At 43.0% G+C, this 21463-nt stretch overlaps 1 protein-coding gene across 1 annotated transcript in view; it reads right to left on the reverse strand.

The window, feature by feature from the left end:
* The window catches only part of Ctnnd2 (catenin delta 2), a 709004-nt gene that overhangs the window by 85112 nt on the left and 602429 nt on the right, over nt 1-21463 (reverse strand). The window contains exons 14-15 of the mRNA XM_050144862.1: nt 19741-19926; nt 7051-7224 (exon numbers count right to left, since the gene is read on the reverse strand). Of these exons, the coding sequence (XP_050000819.1) occupies nt 7051-7224; nt 19741-19926 (360 nt within the window). The remainder of the gene's footprint in view (nt 1-7050; nt 7225-19740; nt 19927-21463) is intronic.

Consider the following 21463-nt stretch of genomic DNA (forward strand, 5'->3'; position numbering starts at 1 on the left):
AAGTACTTGCTACAATTTAATCAGTTTCCTTGTGTTTTGGGTTCTTTGAACTTCTTGGATTTGTGAGTCTATGGTTTTCACTATGTTTGGAAAAAATTTTAGCTGTTCCTCCTGCCATTTTTTTTTCTATTCTCTTGAACAGTCTCATGTCTTTTGGTTTGGGGAGGCCATGTGTGCACTGGGCCAGCTGAGGTTCATGGATGCCTCACTGTCCTGAAGTGTGCTAATTTTTTCTGTGTGATGTTTAATCTGGTATTTATTGCATCTCATGTATTTTTCATTTCAAACATGGTACTTTTAACTCAACATGTTTTATTTGGTTTTTCAAACACATGTCCTCTATCTCTAACTTTCTAAGCATACATGAGGCCATCATAATTTTATCATGGTTGCTAATTTTAACATCTATCAGTCCTGAGCTCGCTCTTTCTTCTTTCTTTCTTTCTTTCTTTCTTTCTTTCTTTCTTTCTTTCTTTCTTTTATTATGAACTACATTTTCTTTTTCATTTGTTGGCAGTGCAATTTCCAGCTGAATGGCAGACATCCCCAATTTTAGCTCATGAGATATTGAAAATTCCTGCATTCCCATAGATGCTTTAAGGCTTTGTTTAGACTGCAATCAATAAAATTTGAAACTGTTGATAAATTTGCATCTTGCTTATAAGGCTCTTTAGGAAAGGAAGGAACACCCAGTCCATGGCTAATATTCTTCACGATAAACAAACTTTTCTGTGTGCCAATGACCTGTGATTTGTGAGATTTTCCCATATGACACCTGGAAACACATCCTATGTCCATCTCATCTAGGAGCCAAGTTTTGCTCTTTCTTGTTATTTCCGGTGGCCTTTGACAGGCTTAGGCAGTTTTCTCACAGGCAAGTGCTAAGAGTTCCCTGCAGAATGTTAGAAGGGACTTTCCTGCGTCAATTCAGAATCTTCGAAGTTTCGTCCCATGAACTCTACCTATTTTGATTTCAGGGATCACATTTTTTTATTTCCTGCCCTCAAGTTCTCTGTCAAAACCCCACTGTTCTATGTATTTCTTTTTATTAGTTTTCTTTAGAAGAAGGTAAATTTGGACCCTGTCACTCTGCCTGCCAATCTGGTTCAGGAGTTCTGTGACACTTACATCAGAGCTGGAGTGGGAGTCAGAGTCTGTCCTGACAGTGACAGACCCAGCATTGTTAGCAGCACAGGTCACCTCTGGAGCTGACATCAATGTAGGTGCCATTTGTAATATGTTGTGGTTCATGACTCAGTTGAACTTCTTGATTCATGTGGGGGAGAAGCTGCCGAGCCATGCGTGACAAAGCCACAAGCTGGCCCTAGGCTTGGTCCTTCACCCTAGTCCTTGTCTCCTGACATACTGTTTCTCATGCACTCCACGTGGGCAGATCCTTCAGACAGCCTTTATGTTTATTCTGGGACAGTTTTATTTTTATTTTCATCTATCAGGCATCATACTTCAAGTTCCATTTTTAAAACTCTTCATTTTCTAAAACTCTTCTTTGCTTTTAAAATTTATGCTTTGGCTTGTGCCAAAAACTAGGGCAAAGATAACTCACTGCATCTTAGATGCCAAACCATGAGTCTTGCTTTTTTTGTGGCAGTCTACTAATCTGCTCTGGTTCTCTAACACAGAAACCGCTAGACTAAGCTAAACTCACTGACCCTCTCAAGGTCGCCATTCCTTTCTCTAAGGATAAGTATCAAACTTCCGAGTGATCTTACAACTAAAAAATTTCACTTGGGTCGTATGGCCAGTGATTCCACTTCTTTCTCCTTAATTTTACATTATCTTGTCACTTCAGAAAATATACGATCTTATCTATGTGACTTTTATTCTACTTTATTTTAAACTATAAACAGGCTGATAATATTCCTAGAGAATATGCATATTTTAGAAGAAATAGACTGAGGCCATCTACATGTTTACCTTCATCGTCATCACACGTCCAGTTCTACATTTCAAAGCCTGGGTTTTCGTAAGCCTCAATTACAACAGGAAGAATCTACAGACGGGCGTTGAAAGAGTTTCACTCACTCTTCGGAAATCTTCAAACTACCGGATCACTCATTTTAATACTCGGCTACAAACAGATTCACTGTCTGTGCAACTGACGTCCATGCTGGTTCCGAGAGCCATTCTTCACTTTGTTGCTGCCATAATTTCGTTATCTTCGTCCGATGCTCATGAACCACACGATGAACACGTTAAGGTTTAGGAAGTGATAAGGGCCATTAGGAAGATCTAGTTTGCTAGTCCATTTGTCATCGCCAAAGAGTGATCACATAAACGGAAGTTATTGTGCCAGACAAGGAGGTCCATAAAGAGCTCTCGCCATGCAAAATTCTCCAGCTTTACCTCCTCATTTCTGTTTTGTTGGGTCATAAAAAGTTAAGGACTACTAAGAAATGCTACTAAAATTTGACAGTCGCTATAAAAACACATTCTTAGAGGGCTCGCTTGCTGAGGGCAGCGCTGTGTGAAAGCCCTGCCATAGCCTTGGTTATTTATGCTTTTAAAAGCCATCTCTGCATCTGTGAGTGTGATGTATGTATGTACATGGTTACATGCTTGTGTGAAGGTGCATGCAGAGGCCAGGAGTCAACATCATGTCTTCTCAGTCACTCTCCACCTTAGTTTTTGGGACAGAGATTTTCACTGTATCTAAGGCTCATCTGTAGGGCTAGACCAGCTGCAAAGCAAGCCCCATGGATCTTCCTGTCTCCATCTCCCAGCACTTGGCATTGCAGTGGCTTTTAATGTGGATTCTAGAAATCTGAACTCAGGGTCTTAGGCTTGTCCAGCAAGTGACAGCCATCTCCCTTGACCTGAGACTGTCTCTGTCAAGTAAGAGTTTTTCTGTTCAGTTTTTATATTAGACTTTCTCGATCTCTTTGATGATAATGATACATCCTTGTTTGGTGTAACAATATTCTTCTTTAATCTCCTCTACGAACCCTCTATCTCCTTTCCCCTATAGAGTGAATGAAGTGTCTAGCAGGCGGTAGGAATGTGCCTGATTCCTGCACACACATGTGGATCCAATGAATAAGATCTCCGTACATGTGCGCATTTGTAAATGCAAAGCAACATTACTCGGAGGCCTTCGGCTGTGGCAGAGGACCGACACCTTTGTCTAGAATTGTTAGGGAAGAAGTGTCTGCAGTAAGACTGACACTAGGAGCCAATATTCTACTTTGTACAGATGGGATAGGAATCTTTCTAAACTTCTACCTTTGCAACAGCCAACAACAACTAGACATCCTGATGACAGTGGCACACCGTTATGACAATCACTCAGTAGACGCTAAGGCACAGAGAGTCTTGGGATGATCTCTGGCCCTTCTCTTTCTTGTCTACCTTTCCCCTTTTGCCATTGGGATATTGCCACTATGGTGCGTCTCCTTGTTGCACGTTTAAGACTTTGCATTTTCTAATTCATGTTCATGATTGAATATAGACTCGAAAAGCTCAGTGGTCATAGTCCTCTATCCAGCTTTCTGTGAGGGCGAGTTCATCTCTCTTAAGCGCTGCTCTCTCCTGTTTACTAACCTTCACTTTAGTAACAGAAAATTTGGTAAACAAATGTCCTCCGGACACGTGGGGACAGACACACAGCGGCGAGAACTGTGCTGCACTAATGTGCAGGTCCAAGGGCTGAGAGGGGCACGATGTGATTGGCTGAAGTCCCGGGGTGATGTCACACATCTTTCATTCCTTGCATTATATGATCCAAAGTAGGAAAGAATTTGAAAATATGAAAATAGCAAATGTTTTAAAACCCTATCATTTTCTCCTTCTAATTAAGGACTCAGGCATGCCTCATTAACTCTGCAAACTATCCTGGTTACTCTAAGACACAGACTGGTAAGTTACACAAAATAGCCCACATTTCAGGCAGATGCTGTTGATCTAGGTTGCACTGCTGGGCATTGCCGAGCCTAGGAGAGTGAAACAATCATTCTCCTGTGACTCCTCTCTATTAGCTTCACATAAAAAGCACGCCATAGGCTGCTGAGATGACTCAATGTGTAAAGGCACGCCATAGGCTGCTGAGAAGGTCAATGAGAAAAAGCACCTGTGCCAATCCTGAGGACCCAAATTCAATCTCTGGGACTCATATGGTAGAAGGAAAAAATTAGCAAGAGTTAATTTTTAGTCTTGTCCGATCTCCACATATATGCTATGACAGACTCTAGCTTTCCCTCTCTATCTACACACATACATACACGCACACATGAGAGAGAAAGAGATGAAAATAACAGAGCATGTTGCTATCAGAATCAAATACTCAAAATCAAATGAGGACTCCTGAACTGTGACCCTCGAAGGATGGCCTGGGGAGGGATGTATGCTCTAAACGTGTTACTGATACCTAGGAGTCAACACTGAGAGCAGTGTATAGAGATGGATGGACAGATGCTGCTGGGGCTCAGTGCTGGTGTTTGAGAGCTTCAGTTACTCCAACCACAGAGCAGTCAGTAGAGCACAAAGAGAAAAGTGCTCCTGGCTTCAGTCGTTCAGGGCCTCACGGTCATGCCCCCTCCTAGAGAGCAGTCGGTGCTCAGCAAGGCCTTACATCCTGAATGACTGGAAGACGAGTGACATTGATTGCAAGCTGGGGTTAGGCACAGTGCGGCACTTTGAGTACAGTTTTCTTTCCTCTGGATACGTTTAACATTTTCTCTTTATTACAAGCCAAGAGCAATTTGATTACAATGTTCTTTGTATAGTTCCTTCCATTTTGTGTGTGTGCTTAGACTTTCCTAACTTTCTAGATATAAAAATGTTTGGTTTCATTAAATATAAAAGGTACTCACTTTATTTAGCTATTCTCTGCTCTCTTCCTTGCCCTCTTCTGTGGGAAAACAGTACACATATCAGCCTACTGAGTACAACTATACCTATACTGTTTTTCTTCTCTGTGTGTTTCATTTTCTATAGTTTCTTATACTGTCTTCAAGTTATTTGACTTTTTTTTTACCCTTTTGCATTATGTAGTCTGCCATTAATTTTATTCTATGCAATTTTAATTTCACACACTACTCTCAAGACTTCAGAGCTTTGATTTAGGTCATCTATATAACTCCCCTTAACTTTTAGAACACATGAAATACAGAATTTAAGTTAAAATCTTTGCATTCAAAATCTTGTAGTGTCCAAGACACTTCTTCACTTTTAAATTGTCTTAAGGGCATACGAATTTCTTAAGGAACATAAAAAAATGATAAAAAAAACAGAAAAGTATATCGACAAATACAATAATTTATTTAAGATTGTATCTTAAAATAAAATATGTGATTTGCTATCATGTAAATCTTCATGCCTCAGGTCAGGCTCACCCAAGTATGCTGATGTAGTAGGTGCATTGAGGAAGGGAAGCTGGAGAGGAACTGTGCGCATGGGGTCCTCTTGATCTCACAGAGAGACAACTGCTTAATCTGCTACATCTTCTACCATTTCTGAATCCAGTGTTCTGATGGTCCTGCATGCTGCAGCGTGTAGCAGTCACATGGCCTCTGTTCAAGAAGTCATGTGACACACAAGAGAGCCATAATTTGCTCAGAAAAGATGGGGCCAGCCTAGGTTTGAGCTATGATACAAACCAAAGCTTCTGAGCATACGCATGAAAGTTTAGAGAGACGCAAGGCCTGCGGGCTAGCTCAAAGGCGTGGCTTCCATTGTTACCTCTTTCCCAGCCACAGGTGTGCTGGCCTCTCAAGAGCGGGACTCTTCTTCTAAAACTTCTCTCCCACACTCTGAAAACTCGAGACAGCTTCACCTGTGACCTAGCCCAACCCGAATTCTTTAAGCACTGGAGGTGCCTCATGAGTGGGAGTGAACCCATCAGTCCTTTGTTTGTTTCTCGAGACAGGGCTTCTCGCGTCGCTTTGGAGCCTATCCTGGAATTCGCTTTGTAGACCAGGCTGGTCTCAAACTCACAGAGGTCTGCCTGCCTTTGCCTCCTGGGTGCTGGATGAAAGGTGTGCGCCACCACCGCCTGGTAAACCCTAAGGTCTTTGAGAGAAGAGGTGAGCTAACTCACCATGAGTAGCATTAAGAAAACTCATTAGGTCTAGGCCCAGAGAGCTAGGATGTCGGGGGGGGGGGGGGGAGAGAAAAGGAAACCCAAAAGCTCAGGCTCCATCTATGGAAAGTAGGGACGAGGTGAGAGCAGAAAGGCAGACTTCGGAAGGTCTGAGCAGGAGTGTGCAGCTGCATTGGGTCCTGTGCATCTCCGGCATGTGATTCTGAACATTTCTGCATGTCAACAGGAATATGTTTTGAAGAGAACGGACATCAAAGGAATAAAGCAATGATGAACATCCCAAACTCAGGCACTGATATTAAATGAATGGAACATGATGGGAAAACACAAAATTTTTCATCTCTTTTTCCTGGCCTTTCTCCCATACATCCTCAGGCTGGTACATGGAGCTGTTAGTGAGTGTATCCATGTCTTCTCTAATAAGGAGAATCCTTTCTACCCCAAATGAAGGGAGGATTATTTCTTATGAAAATCAGTCAGGGGCATGGTTTGCAACACCTTGGAGGAAAAGGGGTCTCTTTCTGGTCATTACAGTCATGCATTTGCTGTCTCCTTTCTTTAAGTCTGTACTTTTCTTAGCTTTAAGGGCCAGGAATTGGCACTACACTGTCTAGATGTTCACATGGTGCTTTAGGAAAGGTGTTTAGATTCACCTCCCTTGATGGTCAATGATACTGCTTTGAAACATCAACATATCGCAATAATTCCTGAAAGATAAGCAAGTTAGCTATCCATGAAAAAATATAAGCATTTTAGAATGTTTTTAATGGCTTTTCTCATGTCTATTTCTCTACATTTACAATGGTCTTCAAGGACACTCGAATACCCAAAAAAATTTTAAAGGCATTCTAAGTCCAGCAGCTCAATAGAATTGGTTTTCTCTAATGTCTTAAAAATATTTATTAGAATTACATTTTTAAAAACCTATATTGTACCATTTTTAAAACTTGCTCATAATTGCGGATTGTTTTTGTATGGTAATGAACTAGCCGTACCTTCCAGCTCCCTGCAGCCAAGTTCTGCAGGGCGCCTGCTGCCCCTTCCAGCGTGTCTGGATTTGAGCACTCAGAGAGCAGTGTGAGGTAGGGTTTGACTATGGATGGGTGCCACAGCATCTGGATCCCTTTGGGTGGTTCTGCACAGTCTGGAAGAGGTCCTACTCCATCCCACTGGGGAAAGAAAAACGAGAGAGTAAATATCTTTAACATCTTTATGCTCCACGATACCGCCTCCTACACAAATCACAGGTAAACACAAAAGCAGGCATTAGAGCATTCTGTCCAAACCAATGAAGCAGAGAGGGTCAGCAGTTGAAGAACCACCGAAAACTGGACAACTATTCTTGATACAGAACTTTTGATCAAGGCAGGATGGGGGTTGGCCTATTATCAGAAGGGACTGTGCCTAGCATTTGAAGGGGGTCCGCTCTTTGAAATTCTCCAACACAATTGCTAGGTCAAGGAAGGAGAAAGAGATGCATAATTCTGGTGTGCAAGAATGGCAAGATCAAGGTCACATATTTTATCATTGGCACATAGCAGACACTGCACAGAAGTGACAAGCTACCAGCCCAACACCTTCACTTATTTTGCATAAGTGTGATAACTTTTGCACAACCCTGGTAAGTTTCTATATGTCTTAGGCTTGATGTAGGTTACCGTCACTGTTAATTAACAAACACATAAAAATGTACAATGGAGAGCAAATTGTTATATTTGGTATATACATTCACATGAACTATGCAAATGTAGTCCTGGCTGTACTGAAGCTCATTATGTAGACCAGGCTGGCCTTGAACTCATAGAGATCTGCCCTTCTTTGCCTTCCCAGTGCTAGGATTAAAAGCATATACCACCATACCAGGTGGGCAAATTTAGATAGATCTTACTGCCATCCTAATACTTAAATTTACTTTCTGCTGAATATAATGAATAATAAGAGAATTTGTAACCAAAACCTAGCTGCATATAGCTTAAAAAATATGGCTTATATTCACAAAGATATACCAGTTCACCATAAAAAATGGTAGCCATGAGGACTGTGGCATCTTGGACAAATGGTAATAATAAAAGTTAAATGAATGAAGTAAAGGTGTAGGGGTTAATGTTTTATCCTAAGCAAATGCATTAGAAAAGCCTATAATAATAATAATAATAATAATAATAATAGTGAAAGCTTTAATAAAATGATTCAATTTTTTGCATATCAAGTTGCATACTGTTTCTTGATTTAGCGTTTCTCTGTGTAGCTTTGGAGCCTGTCCTGGAACTAGCTTTTGTAGACCAGAATGGCGTTGAACCCACGGAGATCTGCTTGCCTCTACCTCCTGAGTGCTGGGATTAAAGGCGTATGCCACCACCACCCAGCATAATCTTGTATCACACTTTTTTTTTTAAAGTAACAACATTAAAATAATTATATTCATCTTTGATCACATAAATCTTATCTTCTGTGAAAACCAAAGCCAGGGAACACAGGTCAAATTATATATCTATATCCATGTACATGCATATATATATACACACACACACACACACAAATATTACATTTAATCCTGAGATAACTTATAGACAAAGCAATTTCTTTAAGGTTTAGAGTAGAGATGCTAAGCTATCTGACTTATTATATACCTTAAAAACTACATCAAAGTAAGCACAGTTGATATATGTATTTAGTGTTCTTGCATACATTTTATGTGCATAGATATATCTGTAGATATGTCTACAGGTGAGCCAACATGAAAATATTACTATATTTCAGAATCAGGATAAGTACATGCAGTGTTTAAGTTTTCATCAGGGGAAGATCCTGGCTTGCCTAGTATCCTTGTTACATAAAAATGGAGACGTGAGAGAGACTTTGTTACTTAACTGCCATAATAGTTTCAAGAATTTCATTATTTTCCGAGGTAAAGATAAAGCGCTCCTGTCTTGTTTCTCTCAATTATGCTGTAGCTTGGTTTAAGTCAAGGCTGTGGCCTGGCAATGAATGCTATCCCACAGATGGTGGGTGGCTAAGTCATAAAAGGTCATTCCTAATTAGCTTGACATGCAATTTCAACTTTGTAATCAGGGCACTCAGTGTACGAGGCTTCTTGTTCTTTTCATCAAAGTCTCATCTTGACTGCTCCAAGAAGCCCCACGTCTGTGAACAGCCACCCATAGGAGAGGTTTATGCCTTTTAAATATTAGGAGGAAAGTAACTCAGCCCTGCTACACTGCTCCTCGCTTGTTATTCGAAAGTAGCTTGTTGCTAGAAGAGAAAGACAGCACCAGAGAAAGAGCAGACGTTCTGTAACTTTGCCTACTTCAGTGCCAAGCAGGAATAACACAGGCTTCTCAAGAGTCCAGACTGGCAGAGAGAGTATATCTTCTAGTACAAAAGATAGACAAAGATTTCATTTGTTCTTCTGTTTGTTTCATTTTCTAGTCTGTTATCTCTTAGAACATTTCAGGTTCTGAAAGTCTAATAAGATTCACAGAAATCAGAATGTAAAATTTCATACAAGCCCCATCAGAATGTAAAATTTCAGACAAGCCCCGTCAAGATTTATCTCTGTCAGGACAGACAGACAGACAGACAGACAGACAGACAGACACACACACACACACACACCCCACACAGAAGGAGTGTGTGTTGGGATGCTTGCTATGGGGTGTGGCAGCTGAGGTGCATGGGGACGACAGTCACATTCGCTTTGGTTGGAATTCATCCCGTTCCCCTTTTCCCAGCTCTTGCTCTATAAAGCAGGGTAAATGATTAGATCACTAGACACCTTTCTTCTGCTCTGACACGTCTTCTCTGCAAGCCTTAAATACCTTTTATTATAATCACGTCTTAACAGCTTCAGAGGAAATCCAAGGGAATAAAAGGACAACTGGGATGCACGTGGATAATCTTTGATGGTGACCAGGGGCTGGAGTTCAAAGGGGGAATCACTGCGATTTCAGAAAGTTGATGAAACCCACACATGTTAATACTGAAGAAAAAGAAGCCTGTCAATGTAACGGACCTTTATCTGGGCACTTTCTCCAAACTTTTATTGAGTTAATCAAAGGGAAAGCATCAATTTTCCATTAGAAACAGTTGGGAGCATTCTTTAAGAACTGTGTCAATATATGCGACCTTGTTTAGCTGGCTAATCAACACCAAGAAGGTGCAGGTCAATGTTGGTGTGGATTTAACAGATGCAGGTGAAACTATTCTATATGTAGCAACCGTTGATATTTCCTTTAGAATTTCACACATGAATGCTGTATTTATATTATTTCTACATCTTCCCCCTCTCCAACTCCTCCGTGTCCCCAGGATTCCCTCTCAAATTCATGATCTTTTCCTTCTTCAATTATTATTGTTGAGTATATATGAAAGAATAGTCCTGCTGAGTCCTTTTAGCATTGCTCATATGTATATTTGTTTGTGGCTGACTGCTTGGAATTAAATCTAATCGGGGGTTTGACCTTAGAGAAGACTGATTCTCCCTTTCTCAACAGCCACGAACCACCTGGAGCCCTTCATTTAGGGGTGAGGCCTTGGGAAACTCCTTCCATTCATGTTGGCATGTCCACTGGTGCTGGTTTTGTTTAGGTGACTCTGGTTTTGGGATTTGTACAGCATCCCTGTAGTACACAGCTGACCGTGTCTCCCAGCAGATGGTCTAGTCTTCTGGTTCTGACAACCTTTCTGCCCAGTTTTCTACAGTACTCCTTGAGCCTCAGGTGCAGAAGTACACTGTGGATATATCCACCATAGCTGGGTATTCCAATGACTTGCTCTCTGGATTTTGACAAGTTGTGGGTTTCTGCAATGGTTTCTATCTGCTGGGGAAAAAAGACCTTCCTTTATTGATAATGGGTGGGATCTACATTTATCTCTGGGTATAAGGTTGAGTGTTTAGAATGAAGTTAGAAATTAAACTAATTAGATAGCAGTAGGCTCTCCTCCAGGGCTCATCACCTCACCAGCCAAGGGTAGCTGCAGGGTTTACAGAACCAGAGCTTACAGGACTTACAACCATAATTAGACAGTTGTTGGTTACTTTCAAGATGTAGGTGCCACTATTTTACCCTCGTGGAGATCTGGCCATGTTGCTCATTGTCATGCTTCAATCCATTGCTGAGGTTCACTTTGCGGTGGCCTGGGACTACGGATTGGCTTTTCTCCTTTGGCAGCTTCATGGCACCTTTAGATACTATGAGAGTCAGTCCCCAGACTTTGTGCCAGTTCCACGGACGTCTGCACGTCCTATGTCAAAGGTGTGTGGTGTCTTCAGGGATGGGGTGTGTGTTCATCTCTCTACATATGAACGGCAAACGCTGACAGGTATGTGGAGGAAAGGAGATTACCATTCATTGTTTTGATTGCAAACTGGATCAGCCATTATGGAAATCAGTTTGGAGAATTCTCATAAAGCTCAAGATAGATCACATGGTGATATACGGTAGGACTGAAAACCCTCCCAGATAGTAGTACTGCATTACGTCATTTCTCTCCCTAGTTCCTCCTTCTGACTGTTGTCTTCTTGAAACTAGCCATTCCGATTGGAGTACGATGAAATCCCAAAGTAGTTGCTAAGGATGCTGAACACTTTTAAAGATATTTATTACCCATTTTTAGTTCTTCTTTTGTGAATTCTCTGTTCAGATTTATAGCCCAAATTTTAAAATCTGTTCATTTGTTTTCTTGATTCTGTTTTTTTTATTTGTTGATTCAGGTTATTAATCCCCTATCACATGCAGAGTGGAGAGAATTTCCTCCTATTCTGTGGGTTTTCTCTTCACCTGGTAGAGTATGTTCTTTGTTGTATACCAGTTTTTAGTTTTACAAGGTCCCATTCGTTAACTATTGGCTTTAATTCCTGAACGAGTGGAGTTCTATTCAGAATTTCTTGTGTTTACATTGTGTGGGGTACTGCTTATGCTTCCTGAGCACTTTCAGGTGTATCATCAAGATCTTGGCATATAAAGGATAATAATAAAACTAGAATAAACAAAACCAAACAAGCTGGAATATGTCAAGCTGGAATATGTCAAGCTGGAATACGAAAGCATCAGGCATGGCAGTGCATGGGATGCTGGCCTGGTGGCTGGCATGGTGGTACATGGGATGCTGGCCTGGTTGTGCATGGGATGCTGACACATGGTGGCTTAGGAGCTGAAGGAAGGAGGCTAAGAGGTCGCAGCCCAGCCTCAGCTACACAGTGAGTATGAATACCTTGTACAAGAACTATTTCAAGAAAAGAAGAAAACAAATGTGTTAAAATGCTTTAAACATAACTAGCAGAGAGGAGTTTGAATGCTTCCAGCACAAGGAAATGACACAAGCTTTAGGAGGTGAGTATGTCACCTGTGCTGAGGCGATTACTGTAACTGTTCACAGGGACTGGAATAGCATCCTGTACCCCCAAGTATGTATAACTGCCAAGGGGCAGTTAAAACTATCAAAATTCTCTTTGGTGGCCTTGTTGGGTTCGGATTCTACTTAAAATGTTTCTACTACAGTTAAATTGAGGATTAAAAATAGAAGTCATTTGTCCTTTATATGACGAGAAAGGCATAACTTAAAATCAAAAACCAATAAAAAAAAAAACCAGGTGACAATGTCAATACAGTTTACAAAGGGACTTTTCAAACAGGTCCTAAGAAGACTCACGGGATCATTCTCTTTATTACATTCCAAAGCTCACGCTGAATATGAACTACAGGAAAATTTCAGCTCTTCCTCACCCGATCTCAGTGTCCTCCTTGTTATTCTCATGTGCCCTAGGCTGTATACCATGGACTTGCTAACAAGTGAAAACCACTTGTTACACAGGTAGAAGGATTGCCACCAAAGGGGAAGTGTGGAAGGACTGGCTTCTTCTGTCCCAAGTGTCATAGCCTCGCTCTAATCTCAGCCAGCGAAATTTATGCTCCAAAAGTATGTTTTCTTGGTGAATTGTTTCTGAGGACCACAGACAGCAAAGGCCAGTCTTACCAGCAGAATGTAGCTATAGTTCCTAGATTTCTTGGCCTATGAGGGACAACCATATTATGTCTGCACAGGCAAACTCCACCTAAAGGAACTCCAGCGAACTAAAAGAACGAGTGAGGCAGGAACTGCCACGAGATAAAGGGAGAGAATGTGCAGCTATGGGGAGCGGTCTGACTTACAACCTCATATTTTCCTTCCCGGGGAAGTCACAGGTTGTAAAATGCAGGAAGACAAAGTACTTTAGTATGTAGGATATTTTCTCGAACTGGGTTTGATTTAATTGGACTGCAGCCTTGATAAAATGCATCTAAAAGTAACAATCCAACCCCAAATACCTCCACTGTCACTGTTGCAGGTGTGGTCTGAATAGCACATCATGATTTTTGCCTTCAGGGTATATTCTTTGATCATTCCTAACCTTTTGGGGATGGGGGTGTGGTAGGAGAAAGATGGCGGAAGTGGGGACTTAAAAACTCTCACTGTAAGCCAGAAGGGAAAGGCTACTTCATGCCGTCTCTTGGGGTTCCAAAAGTGAAGGTAGCTCAGTTGTGTGGTTTTCTGCAAGCGCTATCCAGAGCCACAGGGCACAGCTGAGAATGGGCGGAGTTGACAGGCTTAGTCAGATGTGGTTTCCAGACACTGCATTGTATCCAGGCTCAGCTTATAGACCATGGCAAGAGACTAGACACCTGTGTCAACTGGAGGGTTTTTGTTACAAAGTATCAGGACAAAGGCATTGCAGGATAGCCTTGGGGATAGCCATGGGCACTGGGCATACATCCCTCAAGATGGAAGATGTGTTGCCAGGGCAGCTCAGCCTTACTGGATCCATTTGGACCATTTTCTACATCTCTGTGTTGCGCTTACAGCAGCACTATGTTTATCCTGAGTTCTTCTCCTGCTCCTTCCTGTCTCAGCCTAGGGAAACCTGAAGTCTGATCTCTGCAGAGGCACTGTCTCTGGTGTGTTAATACCTTTCTCATAACTCTGTTGACTTGGTTATTTCGTTGGTGACTCAGATGGTCTTGCTCACTGGAAAACGGGCAATATCTGGAAGTTTTGATTGTCATATGTGGTGGAAGAGGTGTTACTGGCATCTACTGGTAGAGCCCAGGGAGGCTGACAAACACTAACACACAGGGCAGACCAAACAGAATTATCCAGCACAAAGGGTTTTCAGTGCTAGACCTTGTCCAATAGGCTACGAAACCATTTTTGATGGCCAGGAGTAGTGAGCAGTAAGGTATACCTCAGCAAATTAAATGGGACATGCATTTCAGTCTCCGAGCCCCTCTGAGGTGCTGTTAGCAGTGAGGAAGGAGAAGAATCTCGGGCATGGATGGGACCAGTGGGACGGTGCAGCCAGTCTTCATGGGAATGTGCACTGTGCCGCTTCTGGGATGCCGAATGTGGTTCTCAAGTCAACAACATCCTAGCATATGGTGGGGTGAGAGTGGAGTGAGACAAAGCTGGAGCCAACAGCAGAAGGGACAGAAAGCAGCAGATGGCCAGAAAGGAAGTGGTGTTAAGCAGCAAAATAAAACTGTGGCTGATAATAAGGAAAAGAAAATTGTCTGGAAAGAAGAAGGCAGTGTGACATCAAGACATGAAAATTTAAGGTCACTAATAGTGCCATAAAGGACAGAGTCACGAGGTGATTACATATGCAAAACCAAATTCATCTATTTAAATTATCACTCACAGAGTAATGAAGACAAATATTGGGGGCTCAGTCAGCTTGTTCAAACCTGAGAACTTAAGTCTGGAAACCCAGCAGCCACTGAAGGAAGTCAGGTAGAGTGGCATCCACTTGCAATCCCCACACATAGGCAATGACAAAAGGATGTCTGGAATTGGTTGACGCCATTGATCTAGTCACATGGTTAAGCTACCGGTGCAGTGAGAAACCCGGTCTAAAAATAAAGAGAACAAGGCATGCACTGGAGAATCTGTGGCCTCCACAAGCATGTGCACACACACTCATACATGAGCATGTATATTTACATTTGAACACCATCATATTTGCATGTGCCATTCACATGCAAAAACATAAATAGTAGTTTGGGTGTCAAAACCCTTCAGACATTCATCTGTTCTAGATGCTTCCTGGTGGACACATTTTTAAGAAGTGATTAAGGAGGTAGGTGAGCGTTGACTACACAGATGTTTACTACAGTTCAGATCAGCGGAAATTTCTGCTGGTAAAGGCTTGGGTCAGCACACCACGCTGAGTCCAGGATGGGATTTGCAGCAGCTTTTCTGTTTCCCAGGCTAAAGGGCTATCTGCCAGGACGGAGACAAGCCATGCTGTATCAGGTGACAAGTGGCTGGCAGTAGAACAGTGGGTCTTCCCTAAACTTCTCGTCATCACAGATGGGTCCAGGCAGGTAGAAGAGAGGTGGCCCGAGAGTCGGTACGAAGGGGCTGCATTCTTTGCAGAGGGTTTATGAATAATGAAATGAATAAGAGATCTATCATGACTACCTTGTGTAGGCATTGCTACACAATTTGAACAATACTTCTCTCTGAGAGATCCCCCCCCCCCACTGGACCCACTTAATACTCCAGGGCATCCCTTTTTGCTCACTGAAGCATTGCTGAAGGATAATTTGCAGAGGATCCAGGCTGTTCTAGGAAAAGCTCTATACTTTGATAAGGCTCTGCTCTGATGCACAGGCCACCTGAAGACCAGTGACACATCCAGAGGGGCAGGAATGCTTGTCTTCTGTTTGTGCTCATGGACGAGAAGAGTTCTGGGAAGAGAAGTTCAGGATCCTTTAGGAAAGAGATCTAGCATCTGTTCCTGCCATCTACAGGATCGTGGTCTGCACCAGTGGGAAACACTTACTAGAAGAACCTATGTGTGTGCAGCCAACCAACAGCATCACTGTACTCTGACGTGTCGGACAAAGCTATGGATGTATTGCAGAATGAAAAGATTCAAAATGATGGACCTGTGATCTGTCAACTCTGTTCTCACAGGTGAGGCTGCTGTGCATGCATGAATATTTCTTCTTACAGTGTGTTTCTATTTTGCCTACATACTATTTTCACATGATGGATATATGTGCATCATCCCATAGTGTTTTGGGGGTATCCATTCCAGGATCCTCAGCAGATACCAAAATCCATGTTCAATTTCCCACACAAAAGGGTGTAGTGTTTGCACATGACCTGTGTCCATCTCTCCATTTGTTTTTAAATCATCTCTAGACCACTTATTGTAAATAACATTGCATAAATTGTGTGTACTAAGCTGCTGTGCTATATTATTTCAGGACTACCTGCAAGAGTCTCAACATGTTTGGAACAGACATTTTTCCTGCGTATTTTGTCTGTTGTTGGTTGCATATGCCAATACAGAATCCAGAGGTGAAAGCCACTTGGATTTCTTTTCTTAATTAACATTTGCTTTGTCTGACAAGAAACACTGTCAAATGAATTCAAATCTCTAATGTAACGTTTTGAATGAGTATTAAAATTAACATTTGTGCCTTGAGATATTGCATGCTATTTAGGCTCAGATTCTCATTTTCAGGCCAATATCATACACATGAGTTGGTGGGCTTCCAAAAGGCTAAAGCCCAGAGCTAAAATCCTGAAGATTCAAGAAAATGTGGTGGGTGATGGGGTCCATGGTAGCATTCAAGAATGCTATGCTAATCCCTCGAGGGCAAAGTATTCCTTTCTTCCACTATCATCTAAAATAGCATTTGCAAGGATGCTTTGACACACATTTATACTACATGCATGCAATTCTAAGTTATTTATGTAAGAATGTATGTATGTATGCGTACATGTGTGTGTGTGTGTGCATGTGTGTGGGTTTGTATGTCTGTGTTGGGTGTGTGTGCATGTATGCAGACCAGAGGACAACTTCAGGTGTTGTTCTTAAGGCACACTCCATCTTTAATTTTTTTTTTTAAGACAGTGTCTCTCTAACAAGGAAGAACATATAGTCTAGGGATCCCATCTCCCCAACCCTAGCACTGGGAGGACACACTATCATGCTCAGCTTCTTATTTTACACAGATTTTAGAGAGAGAACTCAGTACTTTATTGACTGAATCATCATCCCAGGCCACACATTCTAAGCTCTTAAATGACGATAATGTAGAATGTGTATTAGATTAGCTTTCTAGGTAATTCTAGATGTCAACTATGAACGTGATAACATGTAGAGGAGATGAAAACCCAGGAAAGAGAAGACCATGGGGTATACCATCTCACGGCCACTTGAACATAAAATCTCTTCAAGAAAGAAAGAATTAAGACTGGACAAACCTTGGTTGTGAACACCCACTTAAAACAAGACTCTGGCAAGACCTAGAGGCACCGGAGGCCACACCCTGATGGCCATACAGTATAACTGGTTCCAGGTGTTGGAGTGAAAGTCATATAGGGAGATAAGTTCCACACAGGCCTTCTATCTACCCTCTGGAAGACCCACTGATGTATCCAACTCCAGGGACCATGAGAGCAGTCTAACTACATGAAGACACGGAGTAGATGGGACCAGTGAGCAGTTTCACATGGGGTTGCTTTGGAAGGGTGCAGCTGAGCTTTAATTTGCTTGTGAGGAATCATTCTCCCAGTGAAGTAGTGAAGGAATGCCAAAACGCGTTTAACAGATGAAAATTCTCACTAACCTAAGCATCTAGCATCTACAACCAAATGAAGGAGATCTGCACAAAGCCAAACACGATCTCTTCCAGTGATAATGATGCAATAGGTCATGCAACAAAGATGATCGCCACAGAAAGTCGACCCTGTGTGTGTACAGACTGGGGCGGAATCTTGTTGGAGTCTGATCAGTGTCCTGTCACTCATTTGAACACACACCTGACTTTTCATCTCTTCCAGAGGAGAGTGTCTGGGACTCCCGGGACAGGGAGTTGGGTTCCCAGTTGCCTTTGCTGCTTTGGACCTGTGGTTTTCTCATGCAGAGTGAGACCTAGGCCAGCCTGGCCTGTAGCCAATAGTAGGACAGTGTGGTATGACCCTTCAGCTACGATGGAGCAGAACCCATCAGTGCACTGTTACCGGGTCTCCAGACACATGCCAAGTTCAAAAACAAACCCCAAAGGGCTTCTTTATACAAAAGAAGAATTATTAATTTTGTCTTCTACTCTTTTAGGTTTCTCTATTGCCCTGAGAGGCCAGATTGTCATCACAAAACTGTACTGTGGGACAGAGAGAAGTCTGATGGTTGTCGCTTTGGGAAGTTTTTTTTTCCAGGGAAGGGACACCAGGAACTATGGGCTATGGGGTTCAGCAACAGACAGTGAGCAAAGTCAGCTGCCAAGAGCTTTTATAGGTGAGGGCAAAACATGCACCGTTCATATAGATCTGTCCTCAGGGCGACAGTTCAGGTATGTTTCCATAGCAACCACTTGATTAAATGAAAGCAAGAATGTGCTATACCTTCGTAGCGTACATTTCTCTGAGTTATCCCCATCAAGGAAATAAAAGGAAACACTGCTGAGACTTTTATCTTCTAACTCAGTCTGACCTGCAGAATGGTATAGTTCTTCTAAGGTTCAAAACACAAATGCCAATTTTTTGGAAGCTGTATATCACTATGTAGCCTTGGCGGGCCTAGAACTTGCTGTGTAGACCAGTCTAGCCTCAAACTCGCTCAGACTTGCTCGCCTCTGCCTCCCAAGGTTGGGATTAAAGGAGTGCGCTTCCCTACCTGGTCACTAAAGCCAAATTTAAGGGTGGATGCAAATGTCTAGAAAACAGAAAACTCTAGGGCCATCTTTAAACTGATCCTGATGTCATGAGTTGGCTCCTCTGTAGTGGGAGGTCTGCGTGGTGGATACAGACCCTTTGGTTTTCTAAGAGGCCTTTCTACCCTTCTCTGAGGCATCTTACACATAACAGGAAAAGAGTTGAGCATTTTTATAGTAATACACAGAATTCACTACCCAGGGCTTTTTGGAGTTGGTGTTGGGCACCAGACCCGGGGCCTTATGCCTGCTGGGAAACTTTCTACAGCTAAATAATATCCCAACATCTGGGGGTGAGGGCTTTCATACCCCAGGGACCCCAGGGATAGACTGAAGGCTCTGCTATCCTCAGTACCACCCCGAGGAGAGCTGCCTAATGGTCTTCACTGTGCAGCAGGGGAACCGTCCCACAGGTGTCTGCAGTACAGAGCAATGTATGTGGAGGAGGCTTCCTTCTCTAGCTACAGCGTTCTGGACTTACCAAAATGCCCCTAAGACCAAAATTCTGACATCATCCAGTTGTTAAGCCCAGATTCTTATCCCCACCTCCCGGGGTTAAACATGACAATAACCCAGCCTTCTGAACCTGTTGTCAAACATACACTGAATATTATGCCTCTTCTGCCAACTTCCCCACTTCCCCACCTTTTCCTGTCCTTGGCATTCCATCACCTTCATGGTAGCCGTCCTTCCCCACCCTCAAAGGGGACTCAACGTATTTGTCACTCAGAATACAGGCATCATACCTGCCTCTATCCACACTCTAGGAACTGGGTCACTGGAGTGTGTTGATGGCTTTTTCTTTTCTTGGGAAGTTTCTACCCAGCCTGAACTAGAAGAAAGGAAAATGATGCAGACACGCTAGCGATTTCAGCATACGTTGTGAAAGCAGAGCCCTGTTTCTTTCTATATACTGGTGCTGCTTTAATATCGTAGTAGGGAAGGGGATAATTGCATGCAGCTGCGAGCAGGTAGCATCACCTGGTCCTGGGATTTCTTTTTCTTCTTCTTCTTGCCCCAGCACCCGGAACTCTCTGCATCCTTGCCGTTGGCCTCCCCACAGAGCAGCCCGTCCAGCTCATCTGTGCCCATGTGCTGTCCCTGAGACGTTTCTGCTGCTAGCCGGTAGGAGAGGTTCCTCAAGATGCACACACAGTTTTCAACGGTCTGTAGCGTCCCCAAAAGAAAAAGGGAAACGGAGGAGTGAGTGTAAGGCAATCAGCAGGCGCCTCTACTGGAAAGGCAGGGAGGAGTGAATGTAAGCCAATCAGCAGATGCCTCCACCCTGGGAAGGCAGTCAGTCTCCATGGACACATTAGTCCTCATTGCATTTAGCACCTGCTTTCAAGGGCTCCACTAACAGCTACAACAGGAAGAATTTGGAAAAGGTTGGCAGGTTCTAAGACCACGTCTCACTTGGCAAACAATAATTATCAACACTGGGTACTTCAACAAATACCAGTCACGGGTAATCAAAATGCACTTCTGAGAACTGGACAAACTCGCAACTACAAGATCACCATTTACAGGCAACTCCAGCCAGGAGTTTAGGAACCCAAATCACTAAATCACAGGGGTGGGTTTAGTTTGGCTCTGGTTGGGGATGTCTTTGCATGTCATTTACCAAGGAATAATACCTTTTCAGTAATGCTGAAGACAGCACAGGAGATGCCGTTAGCCTGGGACATTCAACATTTGTCTTGGCTTTGGTGTGAATTCTAGCTCTGCCCAGTGGCTGTGGGGCTCTGTGCACAGTGACTACCCCTTTCGTGCCTCTGTTTCTTCATTGGCAAGCCAGTAATGATACAAGCTCCAGCACCACAGGACTGCAGAGGACAGGATGAATTTAGAGACCCAGTGCCCACTTGTTGCTGTCACCGCTAAGTTGGGGAGGTGAGGCAAAACAAGTTCTAGTGGCTTCCAGAAGCTGAGAGCAAGGTTCAGGAAGCTGCATCCTGCAGGCTGGAGCCAACCTGAGGCTAGTCTTACTATAATGCTTTCACAAATCTGGCGGGCCGCTGTGTTTATGACCACCCCTGTAGAGGGCAAAACACATCTCGGGCTGCTATCGGGAACAAGAGAATTGAGACCGAGATTGTGGGTTCCACATTTGTCCTTTGACCCTCTGCAGAAAGTGCTTCCCTGAAAGAAAGCTGACTTTTAAGAACATGTTTTATTTATTGTGTCTGTGTGTCTGTATATCTGTGTCTACGTATTTGTGTCTGTATGTGTCTTTGCATGCCACAGCACACATGTGGAGATCAGAAGACTGCTTCCTGGAGAAGTTTCTTTCCTTTCGCTGTGTGTTTTGTGGATCAAAGTCAAGCTGCCAGCAGCCTTGTGAGGCAAGCATCTTTACAGGCTGAGCCATATCACGGGGCCTCAAAACTGACCTTTTAAATTTTATTCTCAGGGAAAACAATTAGGGGAAGTTGAAAACAAACCCCTGCACCTTGGCAATTATGTTTCCGAGACCCACTATGTGACAACTAAAAGCAAGAAACCTAATTTCATGCTGAAGAGGGAAGGGGATGGGTGAAGACAACGCGCGGCTGCTCACTGATGAAAGTCATCCCTCTTCAGTCTGGGCTCAGTGCCAGCACAGGCAGAGGACACGGGACTCAGATCCTAGCCTGTTGCTCTCATTGGCAGGACGCAGGTAAAGGGCAGCCTGTGCTCTTTACCTGATGAGGGGCGCTGTGAC

This window comes from Alexandromys fortis, unplaced genomic scaffold (genome assembly GCF_014885135.2).
Source record: "Alexandromys fortis isolate MF-2015 unplaced genomic scaffold, M_Fortis_MF-2015_v1.1 scaffold_52, whole genome shotgun sequence".
Classification (NCBI taxonomy): Eukaryota; Metazoa; Chordata; class Mammalia; order Rodentia; family Cricetidae; genus Alexandromys; species Alexandromys fortis.